The sequence below is a fragment of the Lineus longissimus genome, chromosome 19 (assembly GCF_910592395.1).
Source record: "Lineus longissimus chromosome 19, tnLinLong1.2, whole genome shotgun sequence".
Taxonomy (NCBI): Eukaryota; Metazoa; Nemertea; class Pilidiophora; order Heteronemertea; family Lineidae; genus Lineus; species Lineus longissimus.
Genome location: NC_088326.1, coordinates 12,848,337 through 12,872,371, shown reverse-complemented (window position 1 = coordinate 12,872,371; position 24,035 = coordinate 12,848,337). Strand labels below are relative to the sequence as shown.

The 24,035-nt window shown below is 42.4% G+C and overlaps 4 protein-coding genes across 12 annotated transcripts; 2 read left to right on the top strand and 2 right to left on the bottom strand.

The window, feature by feature from the left end:
* Positions 1 to 215: 215 nt before the first annotated feature.
* On the bottom strand, positions 216 to 5,828 carry LOC135503170 (NADH dehydrogenase [ubiquinone] flavoprotein 1, mitochondrial-like). The gene is made up of 12 exons (XM_064796578.1): positions 5,726 to 5,828; positions 4,919 to 4,983; positions 4,465 to 4,554; positions 3,919 to 4,067; positions 3,579 to 3,777; positions 3,291 to 3,395; positions 2,896 to 3,021; positions 2,602 to 2,667; positions 2,315 to 2,481; positions 1,754 to 1,962; positions 1,227 to 1,336; positions 216 to 928 (listed from the first exon to the last, which is right to left on the bottom strand). Exons 1-12 carry the CDS (start codon positions 5,769 to 5,771, stop codon positions 842 to 844), a joined length of 1,419 nt encoding a protein of 472 aa, XP_064652648.1. The 5' UTR covers positions 5,772 to 5,828; the 3' UTR covers positions 216 to 841.
* Positions 5,829 to 7,109: 1,281 nt separating this feature from the next.
* Positions 7,110 to 13,138, top strand: LOC135503175 (uncharacterized). 7 transcript variants are annotated; one of them, XM_064796601.1, is made up of 10 exons: positions 7,110 to 7,293; positions 7,981 to 8,222; positions 8,479 to 8,646; positions 8,805 to 8,974; positions 9,349 to 9,522; positions 9,959 to 10,077; positions 10,282 to 10,345; positions 10,608 to 10,862; positions 11,169 to 11,313; positions 11,600 to 13,138. In XM_064796601.1, the coding sequence occupies exons 2-10, from the start codon at positions 8,017 to 8,019 to the stop codon at positions 11,718 to 11,720; spliced, it is 1,422 nt and encodes a 473-aa protein (XP_064652671.1). In that variant the 5' UTR covers positions 7,110 to 7,293; positions 7,981 to 8,016; the 3' UTR covers positions 11,721 to 13,138. The 7 variants fall into 7 exon arrangements, with proteins under 7 accessions (XP_064652671.1, XP_064652669.1, XP_064652673.1 ...); XM_064796599.1 differs by having other exon boundaries at positions 7,975 to 8,222; XM_064796603.1 differs by having other exon boundaries at positions 7,110 to 7,311.
* A 558-nt stretch (positions 13,139 to 13,696) lies between these two features.
* Positions 13,697 to 20,109, bottom strand: LOC135503332 (uncharacterized). Of its 3 annotated transcripts, none has more exons than XM_064796875.1 (9): positions 20,015 to 20,109; positions 19,169 to 19,295; positions 18,757 to 18,883; positions 18,278 to 18,388; positions 17,674 to 18,027; positions 17,297 to 17,455; positions 16,666 to 16,746; positions 15,060 to 15,127; positions 13,697 to 14,695 (listed from the first exon to the last, which is right to left on the bottom strand). In XM_064796875.1, exons 2-9 carry the CDS (start codon positions 19,277 to 19,279, stop codon positions 14,522 to 14,524), a joined length of 1,185 nt encoding a protein of 394 aa, XP_064652945.1. In that variant the 5' UTR covers positions 19,280 to 19,295; positions 20,015 to 20,109; the 3' UTR covers positions 13,697 to 14,521. The 3 variants fall into 3 exon arrangements, with proteins under 3 accessions (XP_064652945.1, XP_064652946.1, XP_064652947.1); XM_064796877.1 differs by having other exon boundaries at positions 14,555 to 14,695; positions 16,688 to 16,746; XM_064796876.1 differs by lacking the exon at positions 16,666 to 16,746.
* Positions 20,110 to 23,045: 2,936 nt separating this feature from the next.
* On the top strand, positions 23,046 to 23,576 carry LOC135502830 (UDP-GlcNAc:betaGal beta-1,3-N-acetylglucosaminyltransferase 7-like). Its single transcript, XM_064795933.1, has one exon. The coding sequence runs from the start codon at positions 23,046 to 23,048 to the stop codon at positions 23,574 to 23,576; it is 531 nt and encodes a 176-aa protein (XP_064652003.1).
* Positions 23,577 to 24,035: the final 459 nt, after the last annotated feature.

The following is a 24,035-nucleotide window of genomic DNA, read 5'->3' as shown; positions in this document are numbered from 1 at the left end:
GTTCCTTGAAAACCACGCCGGTTCATCCAGGAATCCTGGCTTCTCTCTGAACCCGGGCCCTATTGCGTGGTAGCCAGCAGAGCTAACTACTAGGCTATGGAGCTGCCCTCATGTCTAGAGGGTTTTGTTTGCAGGGCATGATAAGCCAACATTCACCCCTCAATATTTAAGGGTCAAGCAATAATGACCTCCAATGAATAAGACGAACACAGTGCTACATTTTAAATAATATTCATTGAACAGAAACACTCACATTGGCCACTCAGTCGACACAATAGGGGTGAGTTATTTAATACATCTGGACATTGCTTTTGTTGATTCACTTTCAGAACAAAAATCTATTTACGGTACTCAATGTTCAAGATGACTGCATATTCCACAGAAGCAAAATTCCAATATTCATCATCTTTCTGTTTCCCGTTTCAAATATTTCTGTGAGTTTTCCAAAATTCCTGCTGTCAAATTAATGTATCCGTTACATTCCTTTACCAATTCCCAATCAAATCACAAACAGATCTCCGCCTCTTATGTGGATTTTCACATCATTATCTTACAAACTACACCAAGTAACTAAGCCTTTCATCTCAAAATGTGATACATCTTGCTTTCCGCTATGAAACCCTTCATTTGCAACAGTCCTTTTTTCTCGCATATGGTAAACAAATCTGCTCGAACAGAGCCATGTTGTTCGATATTATCCTACAACACAAAATACGAATCCTCACGAAAATCTAAAATCGATTTTGATTGCTAGAAAGTGTTTCACTTCTTAAACCTTTAACTCCTGTACACTGAAGCCTATTTACAAGTCTGGCAATCTTGCCATAAACACTGACTGTCTTTATACTTTTTGTGCCATTTGTTGATTCTTCGCCTCAAACTCAGTGATGCGTCGTTCTAATTCGGGGCGGAAATGTCGTATGAGACCCTGAAAGAGAAAGATGGTGTCTTTACTAGAGAGGTGTTTGCTAGAGAGGTGTTTGCTAAGGGAGGTGTTTGCTAGAGAGGTGTTTGCTAAGGGAGGTGTTTGCTAGAGAGGTGTTTGCTAGAGAGGTGTTTGCTAGAGAGGTGTCCGCTAAGGGAGGTGTTTGCTAGAGAGGTGTTTGCCAGAGAGGTGTTTACTAGAGAGGTGTTTGCTGAGGGAGGTTCCACTGTACCAAGGACGAGGAGTAGTAGTGAGCAGTAACGACAATCTTCTGAAAATATTCTCTGAAAATACTCCTCACCTGGACCGGCCACGCTGCACCGTCTCCTAGCGCACAAATAGTGTGTCCTTCAATCTGTTTACTCAGTTCATAGATCATGTCAATTTCACTTGACTTGGCATTACCAGTCACTGAAAAGAAATTAACAAGAGTTTACAGAAAGAAAAGTCTTACGGTGTAAATAAAGTTTGTTTAATACAGTGTCACCCCCAATGAAAGGGCCAGCCAGCTTTGGCCTTTGAGACACTCTTGACTCCTAAACCCCTAACTATAATGTCTGGTGCCTGGTGAGAAGGCAGTGTGTGCCCTATTTTGTATATTTAACTAACTTGCCCCTCACCAACTGAGCATTGGAAAGAGGTTACCAGGGGGCCTCAAACCTTCAACCTTCCCTTCACAAGACCAGGGTTATCTGTAAAATGAACTTACCAGAATCCCAACACTCATACCCAACTTTGGGCAAGGGAGACTGGCCTGTTTTAAGACCTCAGAACAACTAGGTTTGACCTGAAGAGGAAGCTGACAGACAGATGATTTCACGAACTCACCAAATCTTTTCATAATTTTCATCATCCAGTGTACGCCTTCGCGACACGGTGTGCACTGTCCGCAGCTCTCGTGTTTATAAAACTCGATCAATCGGGCGATACACCTCACAACGTCTGCTTGCTTATTCATGACAATAACGGCAGCGGTTCCTAGGCCGCTCTGTACACGGATGAGGTCATCGAAGTCCATGAGGACAGTACTGCAGATACTGCAATGGAAAAATTCATGACATGAGGCAAACTTCAAGTAAGAGAGGTAAATCAGGTGGTGACCTTCGGCTAAGTCCTGTACCTTGGCTCAGCTAGCTAAGTACCTCATCTCCAGGCGTGCTACCGAGAACTACAATACAAGAATGTTATGAATGTATGTGCGCAATGTATTGCAGTGTACTTTGTAGCTGTTTGCTAGAGCTATCGGATTGTCTACAAGATATTCAAACCTATGTGATGTTCGATGACCAATGAAAAAAGACCAGCCCAGTATTGAGATTTCCTCACCAAATCTGTGGGGAAGAAACTTGGATATTGGGTTTAAGAGAGGAGCAACACTTAGAAACTTACTCTTGTGGGATCAAAGGTACAGACGATCCACCGGGGATGATACAGGCAAGGTTCTCCCAGCCTCCGATCACACCTCCCGCGTGGCGCTCGATCAAATCCTTCAGCGGCACAGACATTTCTTCCTCAACGGTGCATGGATTGTTGACATGGCCTGATATGTTGAATAGCTGAAATCAGAAACAACATTATACCCTCCTCCTACATTCAAAGGAAGTACAAGACCATGAGGTTCAGAGCTGTTACTGAAAACATAAGCTCAGGGATTTCAAGTCATCATAATGACTTACCTTATTGCCCCTGTTTCTGTCCCTGCCAAAGGAAGCAAACCAGTCCCCCCCACGACGACAGATAGCCTGAAATATAAGGGCAAGATGATCAAGTTTCTGGCCAAGATTAATATTTTGTGAATCTTGATCGGACTGTGGGGACCAGGGAGCTCATGGCCGCCAGCCGAGAGACCCAGCCACTTGTCCACAGAGGCATGAAAGGGGAACAGCCACATCAAACCAATATTGCCAGGCAATACAAGTACAACAACAAACACTGTTATATCAGAAGTGAAAGAGTAGAATAGTACTCACCGGAGCGACTGCCACTGTTTCCACATTAGCGACGGTGGTCGGGCATCCAAACACGCCAATATCAGCGGGAAATGGAGGTTTTAGGCGTGGTTTGCCCTGCTTGCCTTCTAAGGATTCAATCAGTGCCTGGAATTACAAAACATCAACAGGATTAGGGCAACTTTTGAATTTGAGCTCGAACGTCCCTTTGCAGACACCTTTGTTAGCAGGGCACACTATCTATTAGGAATAGAGATTTCGATTCCAAATTGGTACTTTCCATACAATCTGACTTCTGTAATCAGGACACCTGTCTTAAGGATTTGTCAGTCTCAAGGGTGTTCTGAATAAGAGAGGTTCTACTGTATCAGAAAGTGAAAGTCTTTCTATTTTGATTCAGTGTATATCATCCTTACTGTTTCTTCTCCACAGATATAGGCTCCAGCACCTCGATGCATGTAGACATCAAAGTCATAACCACTCCCGCAGGCATTCTTCCCAATCAGACCTGCTTGGTATGCCTAAAATGAATGAAAACAATTTCATGACGCACTATTAGCCGAATTGAAAGCTCGATGCAAGCAGAGAATAAGCTTTGTAGGTTTTCTTGACAATGGAATCTGTAGTTATAAAACCAAGTCATCCCAAGTTATAACCAACTTCTCGCCTAAATTAGTGACCTTAACTTTCAATACAATACTGACCTCATTGATAGCCAACTGCATGTTTGACGCCTCATTATAGAACTCTCCTCTGATGTAGATGTAGGCCGCCCGAGCACCCATGGATCGGCCGGCTACTAGGCAGCCCTCAACAAGCTTGTGGGGGTCATGACGCATGATTTCACGATCCTTGCACGTCCCTGGTTCACCTTCGTCAGCGTTGACGACAAGATATTTCGGCCTGGAAGAGGAAACAAAACATAAAGACCAGGCTGGTTCCTCATCAGTGGTCGATTTTGAGATTTTCTCTACAGTTGCCAGAAGGACAAGGCACACTCCCCAACCTCTGACATGTCATGACTTGGGCTGAGACAGTCCTTACCTGCCGTCATCTGGTTTGTTCATGAAACTCCACTTCATGCCAGTAGGGAAGCCAGCCCCACCTCGACCACGGAGACCCGACTTAGTCACCTCCTTGATGATCCATTCGTGCCCTTTTAAGATGATCTCCTTTGTCTTGTACCAGTCACCCTGGAATTGGAAATCAAAAGGTAACTATATTACAAGCAAAAGCATCAAAGAGTTGAATTTCCCTGCCCTGGGAATGTGATACGGATATACCATCTCATTGGCCTAGTGGAAGGTCGTCAGTCCAAAGCCCGCTAGTAACCTCCTTCCAATGCCACTGGTTGGTTAGCCGCCAGCTATATAGGGTCCAGACTGCCTTCTTACCTACTCACCAGGCGCCTAACATTCAGGATGAGAGCTTGGAAGTAAAGGGTGTGTCATAAGCCAGAGCTGGATGACCCTTTCATTGGGGTGACAAACTAACTCGACTTTTTTACAGAACAGATAAGACAAGAGGATTGATTACTGGGTATTTTCGACAGGAGAAGTGGTGGTCAAGGAATGAACAACTCGAACTTACCCGGCTCATTGCCCCCTTTAACCTCCAGTCATGGCGTCCATATAGATTGGTGAAGATTCTGTCTTCATCCTTCAGAGGCCCAAATGTAGTCTACAAAATAAGAAAAAATGACAAATCAGTTGAAGTTCACGTATGATCACTTACCAGTTCAATGCGCCTCTTTGAAGATGAGAGCCTCAATTGTCACATTCTGTGTGGAACGACGATGAGGCTTGGGCCAAAACGTCCCTCCGGTGACAGGTTTCTCATCCTGTGGTCACATACGCCCTGTTGCTGTGATATCCAGGAATAAACGTAGAACTTGTGAGTGAGTTACAAAATAGACTTCTTGAGTTACATGTATGCTCCCCCCAAGACTTAGTCCCTTTTGTTGTCAGAGTGACTCCACTCTTCTGTACTGGGACCACAGTGAGACAAAGACCGCATTTTCTTTGAAACCAAGCACTGTTTTTACCTTTTCGGGCTTCTTGGATTCTGTTGATGAATGTCTGATCGCAACTGTTAGTGCCTGTGGTTTGACTGAGAAAGAAAAGATGGAACAATTCATTAACACAGGCCAAATTCTTCGATTGGTTAAATCTGCCGAACCCTTTCATCATGAAAGCAGTTTCAGAGTCTGGGTCCACTGCGCCACTGCAGTCTGAATTGATACTGACATAGGCCTACATGACCCTCAACATAGACCTATGGCTAGTATGAGAAGGCCTAGGCCCTACTTCGATATGGAATGTCGTGATGAGAACATCTCATTGTCATTATCATCATGTTTGTCCGACTCTGATCTGAGCCTGTCAATCAATCATCGATGCCGACGATGAACTAGGCCTACTACTAACTCGGCCTAGGCTACTTGTCGTGGTCACTCACTCAGATACGTCGGCGTCTGACCATGACGTCCATGTTTATGATGTTAGTGCGATGGCATGCGCTGCATGGCATGATTATGAATAAAAGAGTCAGTTGATGATTGCATATCAACAAGTAACAACAATAACACACAGTTCATCATGCACTATAGGCCTATGTCCTCCTTGTGTGTCACTGAATGTACACGATGTCAAATGGATGAACATCATAACTGATGTACATACAAATGTACAGGAAATGTACACAGGTGAAAAGCAAACCAAAACAGAGGTCAAACGGTTAAGATTCGAGATCAAAATTCTCCATGAAGGAAGAACCACAACTTTCAAGGATCATATCAGATTAAAGGAAATTCCTATATTTATTGAATGATGAGAAAGACAAAGATACTCACAAAGGGCAGCTCGAAAACAAGGGGAAAACTTTGCAAGACTTGCCATCACGAAAAGTTACAAAATTGCAATAGAGCAACCACGGGCTGAATAAAATGATTATCTAACTTAAAACAAATTACTCATGAACAATTTTTGCTTTTAAAATTTCTTAAATAATGTTTTCACTCCAAAAATATCTTGACTTCATTTATTTGATATTTGTATAAATTAAATTGAATTATTAGGGACATTTTTGCACGCGAATCGGGCAGGGTCTATTCTACAGACCAAAGACATTACAGACCTCGTTGTTTGGCTCCCCTGACATAATAAATCAAATATTTCTATTTACAAATTTCCGAAATAAACACCTGTCAAAATTGCTGTTTGTTGGGTTTTGTTGACAAAATCCCCCAGTTTAGACAATACCCTTCATGCCCGTGTTGATAAAAAAATTCTTGGTTCCAGGAGGAAGTGTAATGAAAATGTACATTGATTGGCATGGTTGTTAAGTTCTTCATGGCCTGGACACAAGGCCTGTTATGTTGCCCCGGTTTAGCCGTTTTAGCCCAGCCGTCTATTCGACCAAAAAAGGGCCACCTGAGGTCTCGTTAGGGAGTTTTTCCCAAATGTACGCAATGATGACGTACCCCATTAACAGGAAGTAACATCTATTTTAAAATTCGTTCCCAATGTGATTGCATGAGAACAACCCATTTGTGTCGTTTAATATGAGGAAGGCTCAGGCCTTGATAGGGAGCTCTTCGTTAGTAATAGGGCTGGTGAGCGAGAATACTCGAGTGGTGGTGGTCGGTGGTGGTGGTGGTGATGGTGGGGGGGGGGGGATATAGTTAGGATGCTGCCATCATGACAGTTGACCGAACAAGCTTCAGTATTTAAAACATTTAACCCTTTCACTATTATTTCAAAACAAATTCGCCTCCCGGTCAGTTCATTGCGTTGAACTAACCGGGAGGTGAATTTTTTCCCTGACCCTTTCAGCAAAGCATTGTGTACTTTCGGCCAATCAGAATTCGACAAATCTGTGACGTCAGTTGAACTTTAGTTTTGAAATAATAGTGAAAGGGTTAAATGTTTTAAATACTGAAGCTTGTTCGGTCAACTGTCATGATGGCAGCATCCTAACTATATACCCCCCCCCCACCACCACCACCACCCGAGTCTTCTCGCTCACCAGCTCCCTATCAAGGCCTGAGCCTTCTTCATATCAAACGACACAAATGGGGTGTCCTCATGCAATCACATTGGAAACGAATTTTAAAATAGATGTTTACTTCCTGTTAATGGGGTACGTCATCATTGCGTACATTTGGGAAAAACTCCCTAACGAGACCTCAGGTGGCCCTTTTTTGGTCGAATCGACGGCTGGGCTAAAACGGCTAAACCGGGGCAACATAACAGGCCTTGTGTCCAGGCCATGAACAACTTAACAACCATGCCAATCAATGTACATTTTCATTACACTTCCTCCTGGAACCAAGAATTTGTTTATCAACACGGGCATGAAGGGTATTGTCTAAACTGGGGGATTTTGTCAACAAAACCCAACAAACAGCAATTTTGACAGGTGTTTATTCGGAAATTTGTAAATAGAAATATTTGATTTACTATGTCAGGGGATACTCATCATGTAGGCCTATTCGCGATGTGCTGGCATCCTTCTCAATCGGTTCATAAGAAAGCAGGAACGGACCGAAACGAACCAAAACTGGGTCAATATTCACTGGGATTTTACTTTCTTTTTGGGCTGGGTTTTCTGACGTCTGAGGTGGCCGACTTGCACTCCTATCACAGTTACTGGGTGATAGGCCTAGGCCTACACGTACAGTAATAGAGTTCACTGAGTGGTTGTGAGAGACTGACTTAATAGTAGGCCAATGTGCAGGGCCTACAATGATGAACTATGATAATGAAATCCACATCATCATTTGACTGAGCATGAGGTCCAGTCACCAGTGCACTATTTTCAGGGAGAAGAAACAAACCAGCTGCTGCAATGCCAGAGCTGCTCGGCCTTGCTGGAGGTTTACTGCACTTGATTCGTGAGAAGCTGCAACCAGGCACCTTGGCCTCGGGTTGCCGGCTAGTCAACTTGGCCTGTTGGCGAAGCCGTAGCTGCGTAGCATAGGACTAGCATACAAGGAGATGTGGGAAAGCATTTCAGGCAAATGGCTAACTAGAGAATTGTAGGCCTAGTCAAACCTAATTCGTCGCCGGGTCTCTACCGGTAATCAGTTATTTTTCATAGTTTCAGATCAAACACATCTTGCAAGCGAACAACAAGCGAGTAATGGCTGAGAAACCCCCTCCCGGACCTGGCTTCAATGTTGATGCCCCTCCACCTTATGAGAAGGCAGCACCATCAGGCCAACCACAGGCACAGCAACCAGCAGGACAACCGCAGCAGGCACCATGGAAACTCTCCTATGCTGATTTCTGGCCAAATAAACTCACCGATAGTGGGCTTTTTTCTTTACCAACATTTGAACCATTTGGGTAAGCAGGGCTTCCTCAAGAAATCAAAGGGGGGCCAGTTGCTCTTGGCTTTAGAGACTTCCTACATCAGCTCTACGTAGGGTTTTCTCTTTCAGTAAATTTCAGTTACAATCGTAGCATAAAGAACTAAACGCCCACTTCACTGCTTACATGCCGACCTATGTAAGTGACTTTGCCTCTGCTCTGCAAAGAATTTAGGTTTTGGAATTGAAATAATGTGTCGGCCAGTGTCCAATAGCTGCATTTGTTTCTTCAGAGCCTGTATGCAGCGTGCCAATCAGTGGTTGCAGCAGAACCCAAATGTTGAAGTTATCCTCTGTGAGAGTGCTGAAGAAAGAATCGAATATGGCGGAACAATCAATCCAGAAAAAACCTACTTCCATGTCAGCGGCAAATTTCGAACACTCTTTGTGAGAGGTCTCAGGTAGGTAGACAGTATGGTTTCTGCACGACGGGGGGGGGGGGGGGTTAACCGTCACTTGAAAGACCCCTCCACAGTCTGGATTAACATCGCATTCCCTGGTTAGGGATCAGTTCTAGGCTCACAGGACCCTCATGCTTTGTCATATTTTGACCATTCAGGTTATGGTTTGGCCTGCGGCTAACCCCCGGACCGCCATTACAGATATCCTACATCAACACAGTCCCTGGGATGATTCGAGGAGGTGGCTTTTTGCGGGAAGCGCAGTTTGAAAGGCTTCCACAAGTGCTTGATGGGTTGAATAAAATGTTCAAAGAGAACCCCTTACCAGGTAATGTTTACTTCAGATTGACAAAGAATGATATGTTCTATCATCAGCGGTTAGCGATTACAAAGGGTAATATTAAAGGGGGACTATAGGCAGGAGCCAGGGGGTCAAATTGGTGGTCTTATATTGAGACTCAAATGCACCTTTAGGGGACAGAGTCATGTTTGATTGAGGGATGAATATGTTAAATTCTAGCGCAAGTGTGAACAGTTTCTGTAAACTATGCGATTGGTGACACCCCTGTTGGCAATTCCATTCCGAGTAACTTTGTCTTCCCAACCTTGCTACTGCCTATAGAGGCCCTTTAAGTTCCAAATTTGACTGAACAACAAGTTGGATAGATTTTGTAATCCTATTTCTGCATTCATCATTTTCAGGAAAGATTATCAATATCGAAACTCAGGATATGAAATTAGATGCGCAGTGGTCAGGGAACATGTCAATTGCACCGGATCAGTCTGTGTTCTCCGATGGTGGAGATCACGGCGTGTTTTATCTGTTTGTAATACGAGTGTTCTATGTCTGTGGTCCACCTGCTTATGAAGAAGTCGGTAGGTAAAATTTTGACTCGGAATTTCTCCATTGACCCCAGAATAGAAAAGACGGCATTCAGGGCCTCATTCTCGCTTCTGGTCGAAGAATATTCTCTTTGCTAAAACAGATTTTTAGTACTTCCGCAATGTCTTGGATGTGTCACAGGCGCGTGATGATATAAAAATCAACAGATCAATAAGTGACTGATCAGTCCCCACAAAACTAACAACTAAAAACCTGGAAATTAAAGAGTGATTGTGTATCAATTTTCAGATTGTGTGGATCAGGGGTTAATTTGGGGCTAATCGATTATTTTCATGCGCCTGTGATTTTTTTCTGTGTACCGTGGAGTTGCTGAACAAAGTGGCAGGCTGTGTTGGCAGTCACAGAATGACTAGTTTGGCTGACCCTTTTAATGGGAGTCACACTTGTAATAAACAAATTTATTTCAAGGCATGGTGGACTTCTCCCCTCGATGTTTGTCTGCCGGAGGCATGATGAAGATGCCATCGTTTCAAGGTTTCAGTGCGGCCACATACCAGGCCGCACAATGGATTCAGCAGTATCAGCAGGTAATAAACGAAATATTTTGCCATCTACATGTACGCTATTAGGACAAAACTATGTTTCCCGAGTGCCTTTGGCATGTTTATAGAGAGTGTGACCAAGTGCTGGTTCATGAGATTTCTGGAGGATATCTCTCTATCAAGGATAGTACGTGTCAGTCCCGAGGTGTCCTTAAAATAGAGGTTCTATTGTTATACTTGTCTTTTCAGTCGATAAGAATCACCAACATACAGTCCATTGATATCAAAATGAATATGCGAGGATTTGGAAGCGGTAAGTTTTCTTTTTGTTACTGTTCTCCCTTGATAATAGACTAAAAACACCATGGGGATGGGGGTAAATAGACCTTATACCCGTGTGTTGGCTAATCAAACTGTCCCACATGTGTAGGGCAATAAATCATAGACAGCATTTGTTAATACGCTAGTGAATACTGGGACTAATCATGCTGTAATTGACATGATCAAAAATGCTGGTCACTCAGCTGTCTATGATGGATATTGTAGTCGTCAGAAGTTCTTTATCATTTTTTCAGGAAACCTTACTGTTGATAATCAGGCAATGAGTTTTTACGAATACGGCAAAATGTCAACTTGTTATATCCGTAATGTGCGCGTCTGCTACACCAAGCCTTTCAACGGAGCACCCCCATCACCCGCACCACCTATTGCCCTTGCGGTAAAGGTTTTCTACCCTGTACAGCTGTCTAATGTGGGAATGTTGAGCATGCCGAGTTTCGAGACATTTTCTCAGACGATGCAGCGAGCAGGTGCCTGGCTCCAGGTTGTTGGTACGTATATATAATCAAGAATTAAAAAAGACTAGTCTTTATCCTTCTTGATGAAATGAAGTAGTTTTATAACCCAGTGTTGTCAGGAAGGTTGAAAGAAGGAGGTTGTTTGAAGTAAAGCTTGGGGCCAAATTATATTCATTCATTCGTGGGCGATTTCAGGAATGTTGTCAGGAAAGTTGAAAGAAGGAGGTTGTTTGAAGTAAAGCTTGGGGCCAAATTATACTCATTCATTCGTGGGCGATTTTAGGAATTGTGAACAGGTCAGAGCTGTGTTTACAGTAATATTTTGCAACTAAATTCCAGGGCGTCGGGTTATTTCTGTGGAGACAGTACCAGTCTTCATGACCGTTTACGAGCATATGGCCCAGCATGGTGGAGGAAATGGAGCGGAGTGCTCAATGATGATTGGAGGAGGTGACAACATGACTAGCTATCAATTCGTTATCAGGTAAGGTTATAAGAAATAATCCTTTCAGGTATTAGAATCAACAGACGTTGAAACAAAATCTCCTAATTTTGCATCTGGTTACGCTTGGCATTCAAGCAGCCAAGTAAAGGTGACCTAGGTCTAACTAAGGGATACTTATTCATTCCGATGCGTAACTGGATGCAAAATTTGGGACGTCAGTTCGAACTTCTGCAGACCTCGGTGTTGATTCAAAGGAGTTTTGGAGAATTTCTCGCAGAAGTAGGTGAGGAGTTGAAGACACTTGATTGATTTTTCCTTTTTCTAGGGTGTATCTTGATGGCCCGTACCAAGAACCACCTGCTGAGGTGCTTCCTCCACTTCCACCAAGCGCGCAGAACGTCACGCATTGGACTCAAGAAAATCGAAAAACGTGTCGGTTGATGTGAAGTGGTTATGTAGGGTTATATCACTTGGGGGAGTGACTTGACAATTGACTATCATTTCCCCCAGAAAAGGTCATTCGCCTCGGTTTGAGTGATGTGAAATAAAGTTGTTATGTTTGTGATAAATGAAAAGTTATAGTAATTGGAAATTTTACAGTGTGTTCTGTTGAGACTGAGCAATTCCTTGTACATGTAACCGCAAGTGTTCAAGAAGGTATCCGCTGGTCAAGGATATGATTTTGATGATTTTAGACCCTATTTAGCTGGTTAAAAGTCACCTGTACAAAAGGCTGGTATTACATGTAATAGGCCTATGCAAAACAGGTGCACTGAAGCAGTCTTAAACAGTGTCTGCACAGTACATGTACATGATGTACATGATGTACATGATCAGTGTACATGATGTACATGATGTACATGATGTACATGATGTACATGATGTACATGATGTACATGATGTACATGATGTACATGATGTACATGATGTACATGATGTACATGATGTACATGATGTACATGGTGTACATGTGTTTGAAGGATAAACTCAATGAGGTATGATAGCATGTAGTTAACGATGCACAAACTATGTAAAGTTATTCCATCGTGCATTCCTGCCGGCCATTGAAGTGGAAGGGAGATTGGGTTGACTGGTTGACCCTGCGATGCTGTAGGTCAAGGCTATAACTTGTGGTGATGGAGCTTCATGCTACATAAATATTAAGCTGTTTAAATTGCTGTGATATTCTCATAAATGCTTGCCTTTTGTGTAAATAGTTGTGTTTTAACAACAGCGGTTCATTGGTATTCAAGGAAATATCTCAACATTAACTTTGCCAAGAGATGTGGTTGTGTTTTATCAGCTTTTAGGCTATCTTGCAATGTCAGTTGTCCTATGATTGGGTGTGGTCGCACAGTGGAAGTGTGTGCGACTTGTGATCAGAAGGTTGTGGGGTCAAGGCCATTGCTTGTTTACACTCAATGTTGCCTGAAATGTGTAGCACTGTATGTACATTTCTTTGTTTCCAGATTGTTTTGGTGTAAGGTTTATAAATGTTAACGTTCTGAGATGGTTGTACATGTTGTATAGCATGAACCGCAAATTTTGTTGAATTTGCATTTTATTTTTATTCTTTTTTGCATCATATCAACTCTCAGTCTAGAATTGAAGTTGGTGGTGATGGGCATTTCTACCTGTAGCATCCTCCCGTAGCGGGCTTTTTTATCCCTCGGAGAATTCACTGGAATAGTCAAGAGTATAATGCATCTGGGGTCCAAAGGCTTGCTATTGGAGGATGGTCTAGAGAGATGTAACAATTTCATTTATGGTGTCAGATAAATTTTGAGATAACCTGCCTTACATATCTGTGTTGACTGCCAATCTATTGATATCAGACATAAATAAATTAGTTTAGTATGTATTATCTAGAATGGATGTTCTTTTGTTTTGGCCTCTCAGCATGGATGGATGTAGGTCACTGATGCATCACATTCAGAGCTAGTGATACTCCTCGTTACCTTCATTCTGAACCATCAGAGTTAAAGCGAACTGGAACCGCCAAGCCAGTTCGTATGACCTCGTTTTCATTCCCCGCGTATCGGGTGATCAGAGAGAGGCATGAATGAAACATGGCGCCTAGCTGTCAATCATTCAGTGACGTCACTACTATGGAATTTACTACAAAAATTCATGAATGAAAGATCGCATGACTCACGTGATTCTCACATGATTCTCAATAATAACAAATTGAACTGCGCATGCTCGGGCACTGGGGCGGAGCTACAAATCTGAACTCGACTTTCTCGGGCGGTGAAAGTCGAAAAGTTGAATAAATCGCTCGGCGGTTCCAGTTCGCTTTAACCGTTGATGTAGCGGAGTGGATCCAAGGCTTGACAGTCAAGATGTGTTACCGTATACTACGGAGAACACACAGGTCTTGACAAAGAATCACTACAACACATACATTTGAAAATATATTTATTTCTGTGATATTAACAAGGGGCCATTCTGTAAGTACATACGCATCTTAGGGGAAGTCAAATCTTAAGCGGTCACTTGCGTACACAGTACATTTTCCTTTCCAATTTTTACCATATGGGGCCCACAAAATCAGAAGTATATGCATATGTATTTAAAGTATTCGCCCCAAGGCTAAATTCTAGCCTCGTAATGGACAATAGTTCTAAAATCTCCACAAATTAATATGAAGTTCTGTGAATTGACCCAAAGACACCTCTCCTCCAAAAAAATTTCAGCACGTTATATGTGCTCAATGAAATCTCGATCTTCCTAAAAATTAATCAAAACCAAAAAAGTCCAGCCCTCTTTTGTCCACGAGGTTTGTTTACACTGCAAAATTTGCATTCTTACACAAAGTTCATTGGCTAAAGCTTATTGTGTTGCAGGTATAAGTACATAGTGTTTTCACGGTCAGCCATGTTTGAGGGCAGAACAACGATTCGTCGTGCCTGACTTAAATGAATCAAATGCCTTCATCGTCATTTGGACTTGCTTTCTTTTGTGGGTCCCTCCAGCATAGCAGGGGATGACGTCACGTGAAACCACTCTTTACATATGATACCCAACAACCCAACCATTGGAAATCGTGCAGAAAAGCAAACACATTGGTTTGAAAATACCCTCAGCTGCATTTGCCCAGTCTCCCCATAAAAGAAAAATATTTGTTAAAATCAATATACTGAAACTGAAACGCCCTCTGCTCAGGAGCTCCGGGAACACCCGTCAGTGGGCAAGCCCAGCATTATCTCGAGAAAGCCTTGAATTGCTCCAGCATATTTCACCGGTATCATTCAAGTTCTAACTGTTCCAATTTAGTTAAAATATCGTCATATTGCGAAATCTTTTCCAACTGATCAGCGTCCAAAGTTGCTCCTAATTTTTGCCGTCGTAACAAAACGTCTATTTCACGGAGTTTTTTCTGCAGTTTCCGGCCCCGATTTTTTGTAGGCGCTTCTTCATCCTGGAGGTTGAAAAGAAAGTGGAGCTTAACGGTAGGCCATAGCAGAGGTTTTGGGCAAAATGACAGCACGATCCAGGTAGCATTTGATGGGACGACCAAAACAGTGAGGTATCAATTTCTATTCTAAAACATCTCCAATCAGATAACGAATAATGAGGTTTTAAATGTTTTAATTTTTGACGGTTTCCATGCACCAAACCAAGTGGGTATGGTTGCCTAATCATAGATGCTGGATTCAAAATGAGCCACCGCAGGCCGCATAAACTGTAAACTGGAGTTTATTATAAATCAAGGTGTTCTCATATTTTGTCCAGTCACTGTCAATTAGTTTAGACTGAAACGGCTTCAAATGTGACCAACTTACATTACTATTTGAGCTGGATTCGGAGTTGATACTCCCTACTCCCCTTGGCGGATTAGTGCCGGGCGCAGCTGGAAATAGAAAGGATCAGGTCACAAGATATTCAATTATCTATATTGTAATGCTGAGGATCAAACAAAGTCTTAATAACAGAGGTTTGGAACATTTGCTTCACTTGACAAGTACATTTATTTGTGACATCTGCCAAGGGGCCCCCATCATGCAGGGTACAGTAGGAGGCAGCCAAAGACGGCTGACCAAAGAGGATTACGAGGATGATGTAATGAAATGGGAACAATCCTGTTTGTCAAATGAGGTGGGAGGTGGGGTGGGGGGGGGGGGGAGGGGATACTGTGGACGGTATTGTGAAAAGCTGCAGGAATCAACAAGCAAATATAACAAATAAAGAGTTTCATTGCAAAACAGGATACATCCGATTTAGATACGTTGAAAAAATGGCTTCAGTTCAAAGTCCAAGTTCAAATTAACGTGCAAAGCATTTTTTCAAACTTTTCTTCCCAAACTTTTTACCTTGGCCTGAATACTTTGAAATTTGTTGGACAAGTGAGTCATTATTTATCGGCAATGCTATGGTTTAAAACTCCAAAATGTTGGATATGAAGCAGTCCGGCTTTGTAACGAAACTCAACCAATCATAACATTATAATATAAGTGCATTTATTCACTGATAAATTAACTGATGTGATTTGGCAGAAGATGCAGCAATGAGCGTGTGAAGCATGCAAGATAAGCCATGCAGGGGAATTAAAGCCATAATTAGCGGCAACTTTAAACGGTAAAAGATGAAAATAATATGTCAGCAGATTTAAACAAATGAATGGTTTAGAAGCTGAAACACTTTAAAGACAGGGATGTGACAAGGACAGCACTCGGAGAAAGAAAATGAAAATGTTTCCATTTGAAAAGTGTTGTCACATCCCCGTACAGAACGTCCCAAAACAGATGGAGTCAGGTGCTCAAGAATATATAATGTAATCCCTGGAAATGTTTGCAACTTTCTTGCCTCATGACTGTCCTGTTTGAATGTTTCAGATTATTTTTGCGCACATTCAGGGCTCGATCGTAATTGTGTCAAATTCTTTTCCAAAACGACTCATGAAATTAAAATACTTTATAAGAGCGATTTTTCTAAAACCTGCAGACATTTCCAGGGTTATAGAGTGCGTATAACAGTGGGAAGACCACCAAAAAGAAATTTGACAATTGAACTCAATCTGTGTACGGTAATTTAAGTTTGAATGATTTTCAGAAATTTCCCCCGGTTCCCAGTCCAACCATGCATGAGTGACTAATGAATCCAAGGAAAGATGTCAGAATGAGGTATAAAAGTAAGATAAAACCACCCAGAAACTTCACATGGGTGTCGTATTCACAAAGAGCATACTATCTCTTTTTGCAATTGCATGCCTTGGCGAAAGCTAGAACCGATATGATACAGTTATGATACAAGCAAATTATCAAGGAAAAAACGGGCAGCTGAACTACAGGATGGAGAGAAATAGCCAGGTGAATCTGACAGGACTAAATAAGAAAAGACAGAATTGATAATCTACACAATTGCCAGAATTCTTTGCAGAATCTTCCCTACCTTGCTGTTCTAAACTCGATACCTGGTTTGCGCCAACTGGCGGGAAATCCAGTCTCTGTTTTGACAGCATCGCCCCGCGTCCTGTCGACAGCAGAATTATGTATCATTAACAAACTAAGATCCAGGAACTGATACTCGACAGTCTGTAGCAGTTGTCTCATCAAACACGACAAGAATGACACAGTCATTTTGCCAAACCCTCAAGGTCATGAGGGTCACAGGCCTACATTTTAGTCCACCCTCTTGATATTTGCTGAGGCAACCAATACCTTCAGTTCAGAATACTTTTCCATTCTAGCCTCAAGCTAAACATTCAAATGCGTTTCGACTGCTTACAAGCAGTTTAAGGTTGCAGCACCAAAACAATAGCTGTTACAGCAAAACCATTATGACAACTTTACGCTTGAAATAGGGAGCAACATTTCAGGGCCAGATTGAATTATGCTCTAATCATGATGAATGGCTGATAACACCCGCATGAAAAGCCCGATAGCAGTAGATCCAATACTTTCAAATATAATTCAGGGAAAACACAGAACTGAAAATTGAAGTAGGCATTAGGATACGATGTAGCAATAGTATTTAGAAATCATTGAAACGATCCAAGAGAGAGATTATGAAATATACATACCTAGGCCAACCGTTGGGACAGGCTGCCCACGCCCGAGGGCCATACCACGGCCTCGGGCAAGCTGGGCGAGTAGCATTGTGTTCTGATTGATCAGGTGTGTCCCTGCAACGTCGGTGTTGGGATAGCCACTATTGGTGACGGGAGCTGATGGTGGTTGAACTGAAAATGACAAGTTTTGATGAAGTTTTATTTCAAGTAATTACAATGAGAGGCTAATTGGGGGTTCTTCAAATGTCCACACCAGTCTGAATCAGGTTCTTTCATTGGATGAGGTAATTTTATTCATTCAGGCTATACATTGAGTCCAGGTTCTACGTCTCATTCAATTTCAAAAGATGAACTTCTTCACCAAAGAATGAACTTATCATGTTACATACACTGTGGGGGGCGTCCTCTGCCAATTCCTGCTGACATCAGCAGTTTATTCTGTAACACCTCCTGTTGCTGCACGACACGCGGTTTCTCCTTCGGCACTCGAAGCTGACCTTGTGGCGCTGCCTCTCGTGCCAATCTCTCCTCTTCATCCCGCTTAGCCTTCGCCGCCTTAGTACCAGTCATATCCTCCAAAAGATCATCGTACGACAAACCCTGTTTCTTTCGCTCCTCAATTTGCACGAGACGCTTTTTGTATTCTTTTTTCTCGGCGGGGCGCATCCCGGTGAGACTGCGGTATGTACCAGGGGCGTTCAGGATCTTCGGATCAACGCCCACACGCACGACTGCCGGTACCTCTACAAAGACAAGAAATAAAAGCTATAAACTGGCAAACAATTTGTGCTGTTTTTTATGTGAAAATACTCTTCTTGAAACTGTCGTAACTTGCAAAATATGCCTTTAAAATGGTTACGTTTTGTTAGAATTAGATTTCAAAAATTCAAAGTTCTATTTAGTACAGAGGCACATCTGTAGATTTAAACCCTTTTTAGGAGGGGAAAAAACAGCAAATCCTGCAAAGTGCGACATATCTCTTTCCTGTATTACCTGCATCCCAGTCTTCGGTCGGTTCAGGCCTGTTCCACTCAAGATCGTAAGAAGGTACATTAGTGTTGCCTTTAAAATATACACCTGAGTCAGAACGATTCTTTCTTGCCTCTGGAAAACAAGATGAAAGATCTTTTCAAATCTTGATAGAGATTACTATCAATATTGGAAATCACTTTACCAACTCTTAACTTTGTAATTGTCTCTTTCATGGCATAGTGGCATCTGGGCACCAATAAACAACAGAACAAGAAATTACGAAATAGAATTGAAATGAAATAGAAACTCCCGTCTGTCTACATTTCTATTTCGTTTTGGTTTCATTTCTTCATTTTTCAGATTTCCGTCTCACCAAAAATTTCTAAATTTTTGGTTTCATCCATTGACACCGAGGTTTAAAACAGATCCCCTTTACAATACATCGATGTGAAACTTCGGACAGGGCATCTACAATCCTCACCACCGCTTGACCTACTCACCGAACATAATGTCCTGTTCTATCAAATGTTTATCTGGGCAGTTTGCAGTGTGGTACGGCAATTCTGGCCGCGGCATCTCATGGCGTGCATTGAAAGGACAAACTGCGAAGTCGATGCCAACATAATTCTGAAAAACAAAATGTTAGCATTTTACGACAGCACCCAAAGCAACTGCTAACAGGGGTCCTTTTAGTTAGGTTTGACCACAATTATTGCTGGAAGTTGACTGCATTTCTGTTTTCCTGATCTATGCCATGGACAAATAAAACGACATAGCCCTTCAATTTCAAAAGCCTTACTGTCCCACATTTGAACATTGTTATCATATGAACATAAATTCATCTTTGACTACTTGGCCTGGTGTTGAATTTTGGCCATGGTTTGTCACACTGATGAAAGCCCTGTCCCTTACCTTTCGACATTTCATAAGATGGTATGGGAACCGTTTGGCTCGTATCATGTGCGACTTGTCATAAGGGCATTCAACCTCATCCTCAGGGTCTATCGTCCTGTAGTTTGGCATTATTCAGAGTTGGTTGCTGGAATGAAAATATTGAAAGGGGCTTTAGGCATGTGTGAAGGGGTCCAATTGGACAGGTCGAGGTGGCTTTATTCATTGTTGTAAACTGTGTTCGAACATCAAAATCGGACTACCAGCCAACGTCACATACAGACATGTGTGAGTTGTGACATTGACAGAAGCCTGGCATAGCAACATCATAATATTGCATATTCATGATATTGTGCTAAATGTCTTCCTCCTGAAAAGTGAAAGTGAAACTCGAAATCAACTGCAGGTGGGTACTTCTATGGATGACCCAGGCCAAACCCATCTGGCCACTACAAGGCTGGCTTGACAAGGCAAGGTGAAAAAACTTTGCTTTGACAAATATCTGATCAGCCACAGACACAGCGAGTGACTGGACAGTGGCAGTGCCATCAAGATCAATCAGACAGGTCATTTACTCATTTCAAAGTGAGCAATCAATGCCTGCTCTTCAATGGCCCCCTTCCCGTTCCCAGTTGAGAGTGGAAAGGGGCTCTCCATTCCTATAGTATAAATGCATGAAATAGCAAATCTACAAATCACAACGTTTTTTTTGGAACACCCTTTGGCCTTTATTACATGTATTATTATTCATTATTGTTGAATTTTCTGATCATTTCATGATTTAGTCATTAATCCTGGTTAGAACAACACAGCTGACTTTTCAGACGCGCCGTAAATATTCATCTTCAATTTGAAATCAATACATACCAGAATCTTGCACAACTTTTCCGTTGAAAAGACTTATTTCGCAATTCCGTCCCGTGTTTTAAAAACCCAGTTTCCTACATTTGACGAAAGGTGGCGCTCAGGCTGGAAAGCGGGCGATTTGTTACATCCTCGATTTACACATCGAGGATTTTCACAAATATCCATGTATGCCCCACAGCAGTAACAAAACTGAAATATGCTTAATCCTGTTTTATTACAAATGTCTGCCAACTAATATGAATGATACAACGTGTACATGAATTACAACAAAATCAACAGTCATAATATAAACTTGGTTCAACTGAATCTGATAATTGGATAGGGGGCGACACCATACGGTGTCGCACCACAGACCTACAGGTCCGGAGTTTACCATATACCTGCTGTTGGGCTAAATTACTATCAATGTTATATCAAATTAGCCTAATTCCATCAGGTCCCGCGTAGTGGCGCTCGATTCAGTAAAACTCAAAACTTCCTGTGTCAGTAAAACATCTTTATAAAATGATTATGAAGTTCATATAAGTGAAAAATTCACTACTTGTCTCTAATTAGACTTCTCTAACTATGCACTAATGACTACGTCATGGGATACGCCACCCTCCAAGGCGATTATGACTTTTGAACACCCACTTGCCCGGTTGCGAAATTTTTTTCCTAGGATACTTGGTACACCGTGTAAATCTATCATCCAATCAGATAGCGGAACAATGAAACGTCATCAACTATGTATTCAACCGAAACAATGGGTGAATGTGAGCGTGACTAATCGCGCATAGCCTAAAATGCAATTGTCCATGTGACAAAACAGATTTAAGTGACTTTCACTTCAAGGCTGAAGATTTGTATTCTTGCAGTGACATTCGAACATATCGGATGCCATGTAACTCAGCCCTACATTAGTAGGCCTAATGCCTGTCAGACTGTAGTGTAATCATGTACATAGCATATATACAGGAGTGTCTCAAAAAGTTTGCATTACAATACAATACAGATAACTTTATCCAACTTTATCATCGGTAAAGGGTGCTATGACTACCACTTGTGATTGTGTTCATATCCTGATTGTATCTATCGTCCATTTAATGAATGCCTGTTAAAGGGGAACACACCAAAATGCTATCTGAGTGCTGATAAAGATGGCACTGCATCGGTTAAACCTCCTTTGTGCTATGAAAATGAACGTGTAATAAAAAAATCATGCTAGTTATGATGTAACGATAGTGAGAAGACCACATCAGTGATAATATGCGTAAAGCATATTATATTGTTTCCTCACAAACACTTTCCTGTGTCCTCCCTTTAAACATGTTCAAAGCAGCATGAATCCTTGTGTTATTGATACACACGTGGGAAGTCTTAATTATAGATACGCACGTGGCTACGTAAACATGGTGACGGTCTCTCATTGGATGATAGATGTACACTGTGTACCAAGTATCCTAGGGGAAAAAAAATCGCTGCCCGGTTAATGTTCACTTCTCAGGATAGGTCTTCCCGATAGAGGCGCCACTGTCTAAGCTTGAAAACTATGACGAGTCCAAAATGAAATGGTCCAGGGACCATGTGCTCACCTCGGGTGATGTAATGCATGTCATTTGCAGCGGATATGGGGAGAACAGTTTCTGGCTAGTTTCACCAGTTTGATTCAATTGAATAATATATTGTGTCATTTTTGGACTGACTCACGACGATGGCAACAGATGGCGTCTCCAAAAGAACACGTGGCGCTAGTTACGTCGAGCTTTTTTGTAAGAAGGGTTATAGGTCTACCTGCTCCTGTATGTGCACAAACAGCACTGGGCTTAATGCGACTGCTAGTTCCCAAATCTTATTTGAGTAAATGTTTACAAATTGGAGATCCTTGCATCTGCTTGAGAGGAGCGGATGAATTAGGTCAGGGCTTCGAGTAAAGGTCAGGGGTTGCCACTGACCAACACTGGAGGTGAGTTCCACGACAGCGGAGTGGGGGGGGGGGGGGATCGGGTTGGGGGTAGGTTGTGTCATTTATCCTTTGTTTCGCTTAGAATGATCGCATAATTTTGGAGGGGAGGCCATTTGCTCCTCAGCCTGCGGAATCGTGCCTTTTTACCATATCGAATATCAGAATCTTTCAAATAAATTTTGCTACTGTCAAGTATAACCAATAGTAAGATTGCGATATTTGCTTATACTTACAGGTGGCAGCAAAGTCGGTGGAGTCGGATAGAAGACGGCGAAACCTGGCCGTGCAGGTAGGTCATAGTCCCTTGGAGAACTAGTCATATCACGGTCATCGATGACGGTCTTCGTTGACTAGAGGTAGCTGAGAGAGATTCAAATAACTTATGAAACATTTTATTCTCCGGACTCTGTTTCCAGAGGTGTGATCCTTTACACCAATCCTTGTCAGAAAATTAAGAAGACGTGAATACAATGAATCACTTATTGAGAACAATGAAATGTATAGTACTCGGATGCGCATGCGTACTCCTGATGTACTTGTATTGTCACTTGAATATGTTGAAAACAACTGTAACACTACAATACATGTACACCGGAGCAAAAATGCAAGAGAGAGTCCGAAGGCGCTCTGCAACTGTTGATTCAGATCTGCTACACCGCTCGAATGAGAATACTGTTCACGTGACCGCCAGTGATCTGGAAAATTTGGCCAACTTTGACAAGGTCCAGGCCGATGAGTTGTACCGAAAGTCAATCTCTTCCAACGATATCTCAATTTCGCCCGAGCCATGCGGTGACGACGTCTACCTTCTGTTGATGGTTGTCAGTGCTGTCCACAACTTTCACCGCCGCCAGACTTACAGGCAGACGATCTCTAAGATTCGACGACACAGGGGACGATACATCCGGGTAGTTTTTCTCACTGCGCAGACGGGTGACGCATGCGTAAAGCAGCAACTTTGGGAAGAAATGTTCCGAAAACTCCGACATCATCCAAGCAGATTTTCAAGACGACTATCGCAATCTAACTTTGAAAACTCTGGAAAGTTTCAAATGGACGCTGAAGAATTGCCCACGTGTTAAATTCATGTTTAAAATCGACGATGACGTCATAGCCTTCCCAAAGAATATTGTCGACTACGCAATCAGTCTTGAGGCACAGAATAAGACGGTCGTCTACGACGGATTCAGATCGTATAATCAGTTCTTTTCGCGTAAAAAAGGAAAATGGGCGATCCCCTACGAGGTTTACAGAAATAAAACAGTTCCGCCTTACAACTTGGGATTTGCGGTCCTGTTTTCGCAGGAAGCGATCAACGCCATCTATCGGGCGTCATTCCATGTGCCGCGAGTCTACGGTACTCCGCGTCAGAGGTTTCCCGTTGAGGACGTCTTCACGGGGATCTGCGCGAAGTATGCTGGGATAAAACCGAGGCGAAACCGCCAATTTCTTATCAATGTCCGTCAGTTACGTCATAGATCGAAGGTCAACCAATGTGCCATTTTGTCTGTTCTTGCTATTCACGGTCTTAGAGATTACAAACTTGATATTTACCACCATGAAAGTGAGGATTTAAGGCGAAAGAACTTGTGTCCTGACCCACCCGATATGTTTTGAATCTCAGAAATGCGGGTCAAGTTGGGAATAACCATAGCTTGATCTGAAATAGATCGCCACCATCGTCACGATTGCCTCACGTATGTTTGCTTTACAACAGATGATGAAGACAATCATGTCAAACGGGATAACCATTTTCAAGACTGATGGCTCGGAAAGGACGATTGGTTCGGTTTTTTTTTTCTGGACGGGACGACTTATCAACGTCTTATTAAGTTCGGGGAACGACTTATCAAGTCGAGCGAACGATTAATTATCTCGGGGAGAAGACTTGTGATCACCGTCGTTGGGTCTTTAATGGAATTCCCAACAATGGCTCTACCAATGATATGATCGAACTCATCATAGAATCTATGAATCCTGTGTAGATGGCGTATGTGATCCATTAAATCTCGCACGCAACAAGTCACGATTCAGTTTAACAGTTTAAAGGTTTGGCGGTTTTTGCTAGTTTCTATG

What these genes read in the sequence shown, in the direction of transcription:
- LOC135503175 (XM_064796601.1), top strand. Translation starts at nt 8,017, where the DNA reads ATGGCTGAGAAACCCCCTCCCGGACCTGGCTTCAATGTTGATGCCCCT. An exon ending in ACCTGCTTATGAAGAAGTCG is followed by an intron (nt 9,523 to 9,958) that starts GTAGGTAAAATT and finishes ATTTATTTCAAG; the next exon opens with GCATGGTGGACTTCTCCCCT. An exon ending in TATGCGAGGATTTGGAAGCG is followed by an intron (nt 10,346 to 10,607) that starts GTAAGTTTTCTT and finishes TCATTTTTTCAG; the next exon opens with GAAACCTTACTGTTGATAAT.
- LOC135503170 (XM_064796578.1), bottom strand. Translation starts at nt 5,771, where the DNA reads ATGGCAAGTCTTGCAAAGTTTTCCCCTTGTTTTCGAGCTGCCCTTT. An exon ending in ATATCTGTGGAGAAGAAACA is followed by an intron (nt 3,022 to 3,290) that starts GTAAGGATGATA and finishes TTGTAATTCCAG; the next exon opens with GCACTGATTGAATCCTTAGA. An exon ending in AAACAGTGGCAGTCGCTCCG is followed by an intron (nt 2,668 to 2,895) that starts GTGAGTACTATT and finishes CTTATATTTCAG; the next exon opens with GCTATCTGTCGTCGTGGGGG.
- LOC135503332 (XM_064796875.1), bottom strand. Translation starts at nt 19,279, where the DNA reads ATGCCAAACTACAGGACGATAGACCCTGAGGATGAGGTTGAATGCCCT. An exon ending in ATCTTATGAAATGTCGAAAG is followed by an intron (nt 18,884 to 19,168) that starts GTAAGGGACAGG and finishes TTTGTTTTTCAG; the next exon opens with AATTATGTTGGCATCGACTT. An exon ending in AATCCAGCTCAAATAGTAAT is followed by an intron (nt 14,696 to 15,059) that starts GTAAGTTGGTCA and finishes TTCAACCTCCAG; the next exon opens with GATGAAGAAGCGCCTACAAA.
- LOC135502830 (XM_064795933.1), top strand. Translation starts at nt 23,046, where the DNA reads ATGTTTAAAATCGACGATGACGTCATAGCCTTCCCAAAGAATATTGTC.